General features: G+C 52.8%; 1 protein-coding gene across 2 annotated transcripts in view; it reads left to right on the top strand.

Annotated features, from left to right (window-relative positions):
- Window positions 1-9,785, top strand: part of VAV2 (vav guanine nucleotide exchange factor 2) — a 130,583-nt gene extending 120,798 nt beyond the window's left edge. The window contains exons 19-28 of one of the 2 annotated variants that reach the window (XM_071766629.1): window positions 345-366; window positions 1,476-1,603; window positions 1,759-1,833; window positions 2,465-2,517; window positions 3,032-3,148; window positions 3,228-3,315; window positions 3,415-3,538; window positions 4,292-4,378; window positions 6,438-6,592; window positions 7,185-9,785. In XM_071766629.1, coding sequence (XP_071622730.1) covers window positions 345-366; window positions 1,476-1,603; window positions 1,759-1,833; window positions 2,465-2,517; window positions 3,032-3,148; window positions 3,228-3,315; window positions 3,415-3,538; window positions 4,292-4,378; window positions 6,438-6,592; window positions 7,185-7,232 — 897 coding nt within the window. In that variant the 3' untranslated portion in view covers window positions 7,233-9,785. The remainder of the gene's footprint in view (window positions 1-344; window positions 367-1,475; window positions 1,604-1,758; window positions 1,834-2,464; window positions 2,518-3,031; window positions 3,149-3,227; window positions 3,316-3,414; window positions 3,539-4,291; window positions 4,379-6,437; window positions 6,593-7,184) is intronic. The other variant, XM_071766628.1, reaches the window with a different exon arrangement.
- The last annotated feature ends 2,885 nt before the right edge of the window (window positions 9,786-12,670 follow it).

Consider the following 12,670-nt stretch of genomic DNA (forward strand, 5'->3'; position numbering starts at 1 on the left):
TATGTTGCTTGCTGGCCCTTTCCCCCTCTGCCTCAAGCAGAGTTTCTGTCCCTGCCTGGTCCAGGTGTGGGCACTGCTCTTAGGGGGTTCCCAGTAACCTGGGGGGGGGGGGGTAGGATTGGAGGCTGATGGCCTCTCCCCAAGCCTAAAACTGACCCAAATCTGGGTGGCACCACAGCCTTCAGGAGATCCCCCACCCAGCAGGGTGAGCACTGGGTGCCAGCAGGTGCCAGGGAAGTTTTGGGTGAGGGTTTCTTGTCCTGGTGGCTTTGGGGACATAGATGCTTATGGAGAGAAAGGAGACCCCCATGTCCTCACAGAGACTTTTTCCTCTCTTTTTGCAGGATTCACTGAGTGCTGGACCTGGTAAGAGCATTACTGAATTTAGGAGGGCAAGCAGAGGTGATGCCTTGGTGGTGGCTGCAGCACATGGGAGGGGAAGCTTCCAAAAGCAGGAAGGAGCAGGAATAGCTGCAGAAGGGTCCTGTGCCCCCCACACAGCAAGCAATGAGCTGTCGAGGTCTCTCCTTGTGTCTGCTCCCCAAAGTACCAGGTTGGGTCTCCTGCAGGATGACCCAGCTGAGTTTTGGGCTCAGCCACCAGCACCATGTAAATTCCTTGGGTGCATTCAGGGCCCTGGGCTGCTCTGCTGGGCTGGGAGAGGTTCTGCACATGGCAGCAGTAACCCAGGAGAGCCTGGCAAGTTTCCTGGTGCCAGATCATCCTTCAGAGCACATCAGACACATCCTGGCAGGGAGATTTGGTGGTGATGGGGAGCATCGTCCTGCTGGCACTGCCCTCACACAGTTACCAAATCTGAGGGCTTTTTTTATTCTCCTTTGCTTAAAAGTAGCCTGGACAGAGTGCTGGACCCGCCCTGCCCCTGCTCTGGCTGGAAGGAGAAGGAACAATTTGTTTTTGTACTTTTTCTGATGAAAAGAAAGCCAAGCCTGGCAAAAAGAAACCTGAATTTAATCTCTGGTTTAGAGAAAAGCACAGAGTGCTCTGGTGGGGCGGGGAGGGGCAGAGGTGGGGATGCATTTTGGAGAGAAACACCCTGGGTTTAGTGCAGTTGGGAAAGTTTATTTAATGTGCAATTGCTGGCGAGACATCTGGACTTTGACTGCAAGTTTCAGGGGCAATTTGGGTCCCAGGTCTGGCTGAGATTCAGTGGCAGCCAAGAGTTCCAGGTGCAGGGCTGGGAGTGGGAGCTACAGGGGCCTTTCATGGCTTTATTTTTGCTCAGTAAACTCAGCCACCCGTGTAACTGCAGGACCCTTCTCTGTGGGCTCTTTCCCTTTCTGTTTTCATGTCCCAAACCTGTTTGTGGTTCCCAGGATCAGGAACAGCAGGCTTCAGGGGGGGATTTTATTCTGGTTTGGGTTTTTTTGTTTTTTTTTGTTTTGTTTTGGGTTTTGTTTTGTTTTGTTTTTTAGCAGGGACAAGATGATGAAGCTGTTCTACTTCTCTCCCAGGTCCTAAGATGGTGGCAGTTCAGAATTACCACGGGAACCCAGCCCCCCCTGGGAAGCCTGTGCTGACATTTCAAATTGGGGACGTGATCGAGCTGCTGAGGGGAGACCCCGACTCACCATGGTGGGAGGTGAGAGCATTTCCCCTCGGAAAATCCCCAGGGAATTTCCAAACCAGTGGCTTATGCATCATCCCTTTTATTTGTGGGAGCTGTGACCATCCCTGCCTGGCACAAACATCCCCCCTGGTGTGTGTCGTGCTCTGATGCCTGCTTTGGCTTTGCAGGGGAGGTTGCTGCAGACAAAGAAATCAGGGTATTTCCCCAGCTCATCAGTGAAACCCTGCCCTGTGGATGCCAGGGTAAGTGCTGGAGAGGAGCTGGAGCTGGGATCACTGGGGTGGGCACTGGGGCTGCCTCAGGAGGTGCCACTCTTCTCCTGTTTGAACTCTTGGTCCTTCCAATAAGTCCCTGGCTCTTGAATGAGGCCTTTTTACTGTGGCCAAATTAGCAAGGAGGTGGATCCATCATCCCATGGTTGCAAACTGATGAGCAGGTTGGTCTCAGCCCTGCTCCCAAGGTTTGGGATTGGCGTGACTGGGTCCAGACCCCATCACTCCTCTGCAGGGCTGACCTGGGAGCAGAGCACTCAAGATCAGTCCCAGTACAGGAAAACTGCCTTATTATTATTATGATTATTATGATTATTATTGTTATTATTGTTATTGTTATTATTATTATTATTCCTCTGTTTTCTGATGCAGTCAGCTGCTTCCCAATTAAAAACCCACTTGTGTAAATAAAATACCTGTGTGCATCACAGCTGAGAGAGCTGCTCAGCTACAAGCCTGTCCTCCACTGCTGAAGCCAGCAATTTGGAAAACAGCTCAGCAGATGGAACCCTTGCTGTGGGGAGGAGCATCTGGCCCAGGATGTGGAGCTCAGGCTGGGGTTTCCAGCAGGACTCAGCTCTGTGTGATGCTCTCTTTGCAGCCTCCCAACAGCCGCCCGCCCTCCAGGGAGATCGATTACACAGCATACCCATGGTGAGTGGCTCTGGCTCTGCATCAGGGGCAAAAGTTGGAGGTGCTGGTTTCTCTTCCCTTGTTCTGTGCCCAAATTAATTGTTTGGAGAGGAAGGAGGCAATTGCTGCCTCGGTGGGAGAGGCTCTGCTTGCCTTGCCTCCTGCTCCTTCCCTCCAGGTTTACAAATCAATGAGTCCAAATTATCCCTCTTGCTGAAACTCCATTCACCTGGGACCCAGTTCCCACTTCCTGAAGTTTTCCAGGTGTGGAAACGTGAGACCTCAAAGGGAAAAGACTGCATTCTGCTCATCCTCCCCCTTCAGTGGCTGAGCAACTGCTTCTGTATCTCTGGGCACTTTCTGCTTGTGGAGTTTTGGATGGGCCCTGTTTCTCTACTTTACTTTCTACACCCATGATACCTTAAAATAAACCCAACCAACCAAACAAAAAAACCCAACAAAATCCAGATGTCCCCCTGTTTTACGGATAAGCATGAATTTTTAGTTACCTTAATTGATCAACCTCTTGCCTCAGGTTTGCAGGGAACATGGAGAGGCAGCAGACAGACAACCTGCTCAAGTCCCATGCCAGTGGCACCTACCTGATCCGGGAGAGGCCAGCTGAGGCTGAGAGGTTTGCCATCAGTATTAAGTGAGTTATATTTCATGGAATCACTTCCCACCCCTGGAGCACACGGCTACATTTTCCTGAGTGCCTTGACCATTCACAGGTTCAACGAGGAGGTGAAGCACATCAAGGTGGTGGAGAAGGACAACTGGATTCACATCACAGAAGCCAAGAAGTTTGAAAGCTTGCTGGTAGGTTTATGGAGCTCCTTTGAGGGCGGGCAGCATCCCTGCAAACCATGCCAGAGGATGGTGGTGACATGCCCAGTGCTTCTCCATCCTTCTTCCCAGGAGCTGGTTGAGTACTACCAGAGCCACTCGCTGAAGGAGAGCTTCAAGCAGCTGGACACAACTCTGAAATATCCCTACAAATCCCGGGAGCGCTCTACCTCCAGGACCTTCACCAGGTCTCCAGGTAAAACCCAGCTCAGCCACCTGAGCTGGTGCCAGTAAAACCCATCCTGAGAAACCTCAGCTTTTCACAAGGTGTAGGAGCATCCTCGGGGCCAGGGGATTTAGAGCTTGGCTGTAAAGTCTCCCCCTTTCCACACTGAGCCTCTGCTCAGCTGGGGACATGTTCAGGACAGGTCTGCCAGGAGGTGACACGGGTTGGGGGGGGTCCAGCCCCAAGGGGGGCTGCCCATGAGAGCTTTTTGTGCATGTGATTTAATGGATCCAGTTCCAGTGTTGGTTGTGATGGTTTGAATCCCAGTGGGACTCCTTTAATGGAGGTGATGGGAGAAATGGTAAGTCTGTGCCTAAAATACAAAAAAACCCCGTAACAAATGGAATGAAAAACACCAGAGCAAAATGCTACCTTTTATCCAAAAACCTGAGTGGAGAACTACATTGTGGGGAAAAAACACATTTTTAAAAACTTTTTCCATGGGCTGTTTTAAGAACAACAAAAGCAGAGAATTTTTAAAAGCTTGATTAAATAGCTTTTCCAAGAAAGTACAACCCCAGGATTACTCTTGAGCCCCCCCAGTGGCTGTGGACAGAGCTGCCACCCACTGTCCCAGCTCCAGTCCCCCCACCCTGACCTCCTGCATGCTTTGCCCTCTATCCCTCCGTCAGCTTCTAAAGCACTGTGCATGACAATATTTTTTTTAATTTCCTTTTTAATGCGTGTTCTGCCTTTTTCTGTTTCTCTCTAACCTCTTTGCAGCCTCCTGTGCTTCCTACAACTTTTCTTTTCTCAGTCCTCAGGGCCTCAACTTTTCTTCTCAGAGCTCCTCCAGTCCCTTCTGGTCAGGTACCAGTCCCGGAGAGTCCTGCTGCCTCCCCAAGGCTGCAGCATCCCCAGCTTGAAAGCCATCACCAGTGGGACCTCCTGGCTGTCCCTCTGTCACCTGCAGGCAGTCCAGGGAGTCCCCAGGGTTGCCCTGGGGCACAGCCTGGAAATAAGTTCATTAACCATGGCTTAATGCTTAATGCATTCCTCTCTCTCCCCAGAATCAAGGCAGGGAGGAGATGGGGTTGTGGCTGTTTGAGAAAAGGGGGCTAAAATTAATGCAAAAGAGCAGCTAGCACTTTGGGATCTCATGATGTACTTCAAGCTCAACCTGCTCATCCCCTGTGTTTCACCAATCCAGCATTGGCATCAACACCATCTTCCAGACCTTTCCTCCTTGCTGTACCAGGAGAACATCTCAGTGTCCAGCAGTTGTTGAGCTCTGGGATCTGAGGCTGCCCAGGAGCCCCTTGTTGGGGAGGAAAGGGGAGGAAACCTGCCCTGTGAAAAGTGTTTTTTGGCTCAGCCTCCCTGCAGAGAGTTCTCTGGCCTTTGAACCCCACTGATTTCAGTGTATTCCAGGGCTCAGAGCAAAACCCTGCCAGCTCCTGGCTTCCCATTTCAGCTTTTACTTCTCAGCATTTGCTGAAAAAAATGGAGAAAAATCATCGGCAAAGCCATGTGTGCTGTGTTGGGGAGCAACACTTTGCTTTTCAGGGGATTAGAGCCTAATTCTGGGAATTTGGGGTCCTTTAACTGCATATGGGATATTGCAGGAAGTGATTTGCACAGCAGTGGGTTCTGGGCAAGCTGCTGATGCAGGAGTTCATTGCTGCTCTGATCCTCACTCCATCCCCCAGCTTGGCTGCTGGCAAGGCTGGAAGGGATCTGCACGTTGTGTGTCTGCACCTTCTCCATCACCATCCTCATCTCCTTCCATCCCAAAAGCTGAAACCCTGGGCAAAGCTTCTCCTCAGACTTAGTTCAACCTTGGTTTGCAGACTTCTAGAATTAAGATCAATCCTCAAAAGTCTGGGGGCTTGGAGGTGGAGAGGGCAGTGTCACCAAAACACAGTGTCCCTTCAGGGTGTGTGTGGGGTTAATTTTGTTTTAAATTTTCTCCTTTTCTTTATTTTTTGTTACAAACTTTGGAGAAGGGGCATTTTTCTCCTCCTTTGCCCATCCCATCCTTCCCACTGTTGCTCTCCAGCCCACCTGCCCCCTTCCCAGACACCAGGACAGGGAAGCTGAGCACTGCTCCTGCTCTTTCCCCCCTCTCTCTGCTGCTCCTCTTGTGCCTCCCCTGAGCATCCCCTGCCTGAAGTGATGGAATTCCACAGTGCTGCTGGAGGCTGGATCCCAGGATGGCTTCTGGCTTCCTCCCACGAGCTGCTGCCCAGCATCAGGGTTTGCAGGGAGCTTTTTGCACCTTTTAGACTGTAATGGAACCAAGTTTCCAAGGGCCTTGCTGCTCCCAGGCAGGGAGAGAAGCAGGGAAGACACCAGGTTAGCAACTTGTTCCTCCTCATGGCAAAATGTGCAGGTTTCACCCAACATCTCTAGGAGAATCCAGTCCCAGTAAATCAGTTTTTGAAAGTGGTTTAAATACAAGCTGATTTGGGAAATCTTTTCACCAGGTGATCCCATCAGGTGCTGGGAGCTGTGTGGCAGCCAAACCTCTTAGTAATGGTGGAAGAGGATTTTTCCCTGATTTCCTTCATGCATTCCTGTGAAATCTTTTCTTTTACTTCTCACAAAAGTGCCCCTCACCCCAGCAATCCCCACCAAGCCCCTTCGGGACTCTCCTGATCAGCAGAGAGGGACTTCCCAAGCCCACCAAGCTCTGTAAAGCCCATCAGGAATCCAGTTTCACCCAGACCTCCCCAGTCTGTGCAGGGCTGAGCAATTTGGGTGAGTCCCAGCCCCACCACCTGAGCTGCTCCGGGTCAGGACGTTGCCAGGGGAGCCAACGCCGGGATGGAAAACCCAGGTTGAACCTCACCAAGCTTTCCCCAGGCTTCAGCTGGTGCTGTGTGTGGTGGGGCAGGTCCTGACTTTTCTCTGCTTTGTCCCCTGGCAGTGTTCACCCCACGGGTCATAGGGACAGCAGTGGCACGGTACAACTTCGCAGCACGGGACATGCGGGAGCTCTCGCTGCGAGAGGGCGACGTGGTGAAGATCTACAGCAGGATTGGGGGGGACCAGGGATGGTGGAAAGGGGAAACCAATGGAAGGGTGAGTGTGTTTGGTTAATGTCCCTTCCTCTTTCTCTAGCGCTTGGTCCTCCCTCCTCTCAGCCTGCCCAGCCAGAGCACACAGCCTGTTTCAGGACAGGGGAGGGCAGGGGCACACCTCCCATTCCCAGCTGATGGATGGGCTGTCATCTCCTGAGGGCCACTAGCCACTGTGTTGCCAGCTGGTGCTGTGTGACAGTGGCATGTGGTGGGGAGGGAATGGTCCTGGTGACAGGACAGGATGTACCTGGGGAGGCACTTTTTACAAGGGCACGGAGTGATGGGACAAAAGGTGATGGCATTAACCTGTAAGGCAGATTTAGGTTGGACATTAGGCAGAAATTCTTTGGTGTGAGGGTGCTGAGTCCCTGGTTGCCCAGGTTCCCAGAGAAGCTGTGGCTGTCCCATCCCTGGCAGTGTCCAAGTCCAGGTTGGATGGGGCTTGGAGCCCCCTGGGCTGTGGGAGGTGTCCCTGCCCATGGCAGGGGAATTAGAACTGGATGATCTTGAAAGTCCCTTTCCAACCCAAACCAGCCTGCAAACCTTAGGAGCCTGTAAGTCCACCTCCAGCTCACCTCTCCCCTTCCCCCCAGGTTGGCTGGTTTCCTTCAACATACGTGGAAGAAGAGGGGGTGCAGTGACCGTGGGGATACCTGATGGAAAGTCACCCAGCGCCCTGAGCCAGCGGCTGCAGCCCGTGCACACTCATCCCACTGCCCCCGGGGAGGAACAGCCCCCCAGGACTGCTCCTGCAGACTTTAGCAACCCCCTTCCTCTGTACAGTGTGTGTGTGTGTGTGCACCCCACGGGGCCCCCCACGGCCTCCCTCCTGGGACGTCCCCAGAAGCTGGATGGTCGGTCGGATAACGCTGGGGTAGCGGAAGAGCCCCGGGAAAGCCCCGCAGGGACTGAGCTGAGAGACTCTGCCTGGTGCCCACCAGAGGATGGGGGCCAAACCCCTTCCAGTAAAGGTGTTTTCAAAGCCACTGTGGTGATGGTGGTGGGAAGAGGGTGAAGGTTTGCACTTGGGCTGGTGCCTGGGTATGCCAAGGAGAGGGTTTGGAGGTTCCTAAGGGGAGGGAGCGACTCGGATGATGCGGGGATCCCCCCTGCCCTGCCCTGCCCTGCCCTGCCCTGATGCTCGGGTGGCTCCCTGGGTCAGGATTTTGTCAGTCTGCCTGGCAGCACTGGGGTACAGCCAGGGTGAGGAGACAGAATGGGGACCTGGAAGAAGAAGAAGGCTGCTGCTCATCTCCAAAGGATATCAGCTGTGAAACCAGGAGTGTGTTTGGACCATCAGACAGAGGCTGGGAGTAGGAGCTCCAGGTCAGCCAGGAGGGGAAGGAGCCACTCTGGCATCCCAAGCCTTCACAGCCACCTTTGGTCCCACCAGCCTCCCTGTGGGTGCACAGGGAATCCCAGGGTGCAGACTGGTCCCACTGGTGAGCAGGAGGTCACAGTGCATGGGCAGGGCTTTGCCACACAAGGGTTTTGGAGGCCACCAAGGCACCAGGCACCTGCAGAGGTGTGGACAGGAGTGTGTGTCCGTGGGTCTGTCCTGCCCTCCCTCCCACCCTGAGCCAGGGTGGATTTTGTTGCAGCCGTGACATGTCCCACCCTGCTGAGCCTGGGGGACCAAACCCACCTGAACAAGGGCTACCTAGAACTCAGCTCCTGAGTTCTCTCACTGAATTGTGAAGCTTTTCTTCCTCCCCTGCTGTGTGCACTTTCAGGGGCCATCAGCATTGCCCCCTCTCTTCCTCCCACAGGCTGTTGCTGCTGTCAAGTACAGGTCCATCTGGGCATTGCCACTGGGTCCTGGGAACCATCCATCCCAGTTTGTTCTTCCCAGAACGGTGGTGGGTGGGAATTGCAGCCATTGTTTTCTGCTGAGCACTGGCTTTGCTCTCCAGCTCCAGAATTTTCCTTCCAAAGTGCAAATAGGAACAAGTAGGTGAGTGGGTGTGTGCCAGGGAACGACTTCCCTCTCAATGCCTGAGCCTCAGGAGATGCCTCCAGCTGATGCTTCCATGCCCTGATGTTCCTCTGGGATTTGTGGAGCACCATGTTCCTGGGGTGGGCTCTTGGCAGAGATCTGGGAGATTTGGGTAGGTGATGCCCTCAGTCCCTGCCATGGGGGGACCACGGCTGCATCTGAGGCTTTCCTGCAGCAGTGCCCTGCTCAGGGCAATACCTGGAGGAGTTTGAGGCTCTCAAGGGAAAGATATTAACTTGGAAATTAAATGTTGTTGCTCGATGACAAGTCCTGGCCAGGGCAGATGCCCCCTGCTGGTCTTGCTCTGCAAAGGTGACAGGGAGACCAAGAGGGCTGGGGGCTGGCCCAGGGTCCTGTTTGTTGGACCTCCCCTTGCTGCTCAGTTTGGGGGATGCTCAGCAGGGTCCTGCTCCCCCTGGGCACAGCCAAGGACCCTGCTTGGGTTCCTGGAGCTGGGGAGGTGTTCAGGGGGTGGATGAGACACAGGCACACCCACCCCCCTGAGACAAACATCTTGCACCTCACATCCTAAAGCCTTACGTGTCCCTCCTGTCTCACGTGGCTGATTTTGAGGGCATCCCCTCTGGAAGAGCACATCCTCTGTCCCCAGGACCCTGTCACCATCCCCCTCACACCCCCAAGGGATCCCCAACCTCCCCAGCCCTGCCAAATCCCTCTTCCCTCTGGAGAGTTCTCCCTCTCGTGTTTACTGTTGTAAGAAAGTTGTTAAAAAAAAGAAAAAGAAAAAAAAAAAGAAAAAAAAAAGATTGTTTTGTTTGTAAGTAATAATTCAGCCATTTGCCACAATATATATCTGTGAATAAGAAAGGGAAATGTTTTTTTATAGTGGCAAGAAAATTGTATATATATTTTAGTTCATCGCAGATCATTCAGAATTGCAATGGGAAATAAGTTGGAAAATAATATGTAAATTCCTTGGGTTTTTCCTTTGCACTGCACTAACTGGGGTAGGGGTGGAGGGGGTTTAAAGATAAAACTGTTTGTTTATGGAATAGATTTTTAGCTGGGAATTTGGAAACCATTTGGAATAGCTTGTAATGCTGGAATAGAAACTTTAGCTGCTACTTAGAAACCCTTTTGCATGTGGTTTTTCCAGACCCTTTTAAGTTACAATACATCAGAGTAAATTCCACAATGAAAAAAAAAACCCAACAAAAATAAAGTGTAATTTTACTGACAGTTTTTTTTTTCAACGCATGGTTTTTACTGTGCTGAGGAGCTCATGTGGGGTTTCCTGTCACTAAAGCCCCTGTGGCCTCACTGGGGTGGCTTGGCCAGCTCAGGGTGCTCCCAGGGATGGATCCCAATTTCTGCTGTGAACTCTTAAGTGTGGGTGACCCTTCCCAAACTCAGAGGAAATTCTGCAGGACCCGACGTGGCTCTTTGCAGCCTCAGGACCCAAACCCCTTGCATCTCTTGATTCTGCCCCTGTGCTCAGCCCTGGGGAGGCCACAGCTTGAGTCCTGTGTCCAGTTCTGGGCCCCTCAGCTCAGGAAGGAGCTTGAGGTGCTGGAGCAGGTCCAGAGAAGAGCAAGGAGGCTGGGAAGGGATCCAGCACAAGTCCTGTGAGGAAGGGCTGAGGGAGCTGGGGGTGTTGAGGCTGGAGAAGAGGAGGCTCAGGGGAGACCTCATCACTCTCTACAACTCCCTGAAAGGAGGTTGGAGCCAGGGGGGGTCAGGCAGATATCAGTAGGATAAGAGGGCACAGACTAAAGAATTTTTTCCTAATATCCAACCTAAACCTCCCCTGGCAGAGCCTAGGCTCTTCTTTGCAGAGAGGGTGCTCAGCCATTGGAATGGGCTGCCCAGGGAAGGGGTGGATTCTCCATCCCTGGAGATATCTCAAAAGAGCCTGGATGTGGCACTCAGTGCCATGGGCTGGGAACCACGGGGGGAGTGGAGCAAGGCTTGGACTTGATGAGCTCTGAGGTCCCTTCCAACCCAGCCCATTCTAGGATTCTGTGATCTCAAGTTCCTTCTTGTTTCTAGAGCAGCTGCTGCTGGGACTTCCCTTCCCTGCCCCAGCTGGATCACTGCAGGGGGGAGAGAAGGAGTGTGATTTTCCACGGATTTTAGCCACCCCCAAGTATCCCATTCCGGAATCCCAGTCAGCCCTGCATGCAGCAGTGTTTTCCAGAGCAACCACAGAAATTGCACAGTTGTCTCTAAATTACCTGAGGCACTGCTGGAGGTTTCACCCCAGAGCAGGAGCAGCAGAAGCAAGAGGTGCTGTGTCATTTCATTAATAGTAAAAATCATTTATTTTTTTTTCTAGCTTTTGGAGTCCCCAGTGCTTTCTCCCCCTCAGTTCAGCTTTCACAGGGTCAGCTGAACGGGGCTGTAGCTGTGAGCAGAGGAGTTTTACTGGGAGCAGCTGGGCACTGATTTTTGGATGGTGATTTGGAAAGCTGCTGCTCAGCTGGGGGTTCAGCCCGGCCGAGGGAGGGGATGGCCGCGGCCTGGGATAAACTTTAAAGAGAAGCTCTGGAACATGCACCGAGTGTGAAACAAAAGGTTTGGGACCTGGGTGCTCTCCTGCAGCTGAGGAAAATGCAGCACTGGAGCCTGGAATCGACTGATGGCTGCAAGGGAAAATAAATGCAAAACTTCTGCCATGCAAGGTCCTGGCTCCGGGGACATCCCTGCCCACCCCCAGGGGCTGGCTGGTTGGTGGCAGCTGGTGACATCCAACCCTTGCAGCCCGGGTTCCGGGACAGCTGGTTCTGCTCAGCTCCCGGGCCAAACCTCCCTGGGCTTGGCACCCAGGCAAGGGCTGGCGCCTCGGGGATAAACGGGGCATTTATTTGCCTTGCCCTGGCTGTGTAACCGGAGCAGGAGCAGAACTCCCTGGGGCATTAACAGGAGAATAAATCTCCAGCCATGGTCAGCACAGCTGCCTTCGGCCCTGGCCACCCCCAGGAGGGGGATGAACCAGACACTGGTTTTCTTTTTTATTAGTTTATCGCTGTTTTTTCCCCCCAGCAGCTGCTGACATCACCTCCCACCTGAGCTGGGCTGGCTGGGGTGCAGCTCCCCTCTGCTTCTGAGCCAACACAGTGGTGGGGGGGTTGCATTTCCTCTCTGCAAACAGCAGCTCCCGCTCGGTGCTGCAGGGTGACAGCCACCCAGCTCCTGGCCACCTCTCTGCCACCTCAGCTGGTCCATGTCACCTGTCAGCTGGGTGCAAGAACTCAGGACTGTCCAGCACCCTGAAACAAGGGTCCAAACTGCTGTGCCCTCATTCAGGGGAAACTGAGGCAGGAGGTTGCCAAGAGCACGTGGCCATCCAGGCTGTGGTGGGATGGGGATGGGGATGGGACTGCAGATGCCTGCAGCTGTGTCCATGCCCTGATCAGCTGCAGTTCTGCTGCACACCTGGCTCCTTCATTCCTGCATTATCTCTAACATCTTCCCTGACCTAGAAAACATCCAGCTGGTGCATGCAAACCACTGTGCTCTTTTATTACGAATCTAAGAAACAGAAGGAAAAAAATAGAGTGGTTTGGGCTCCTTCTACCTTGGACTGACCATCAAAAAAAAAAAAAAAAAAAAAAAAAAAAAAAAAAAAAATAACCACCCTCATTCCTGCTCTGGAGGTTGCATCAGGGTTCCAGAGCTTGGAGGGATTAAAGCCCCTGTGTCAGGGCTCAGGCTGCTGAGTGCACGCTTGGGCTGGGCTGGGTTTAAGTCTGCTCTAACCCAAAGGTCTTATTTGTAATTAGTGCATGCTGATGAAATGGTTCTGGCCTTTCAAACAGAAACACCCCACTGCAAGCAGGAGTTCAGGCTTGTTTGCATCTTTGCAGTTGTTTTAGCAATTAGTTTGGGGAGAAGGCTGCAGGAATTGGGGTGCTCTCTTTAAAACTCAGAAACTGATTTTATCTGTGGGAGGAGAGAAACACTGCCCGAGAGAGTGGGCAACACTGGGATAAGCAAAACCTTCTGTTTCTACCCCAACTGGGAGAATCTGGATGCAGAGTGGGTCCCAGGGTGTGTTCTGGGTGCAAGAGCAGAGGTGCAGAGGGCACTTCCCAGGATAATGATGCTGTTGAATGCCCAAAG

The sequence above is a fragment of the Heliangelus exortis genome, chromosome 22 (assembly GCF_036169615.1).
Source record: "Heliangelus exortis chromosome 22, bHelExo1.hap1, whole genome shotgun sequence".
Classification (NCBI taxonomy): Eukaryota; Metazoa; Chordata; class Aves; order Apodiformes; family Trochilidae; genus Heliangelus; species Heliangelus exortis.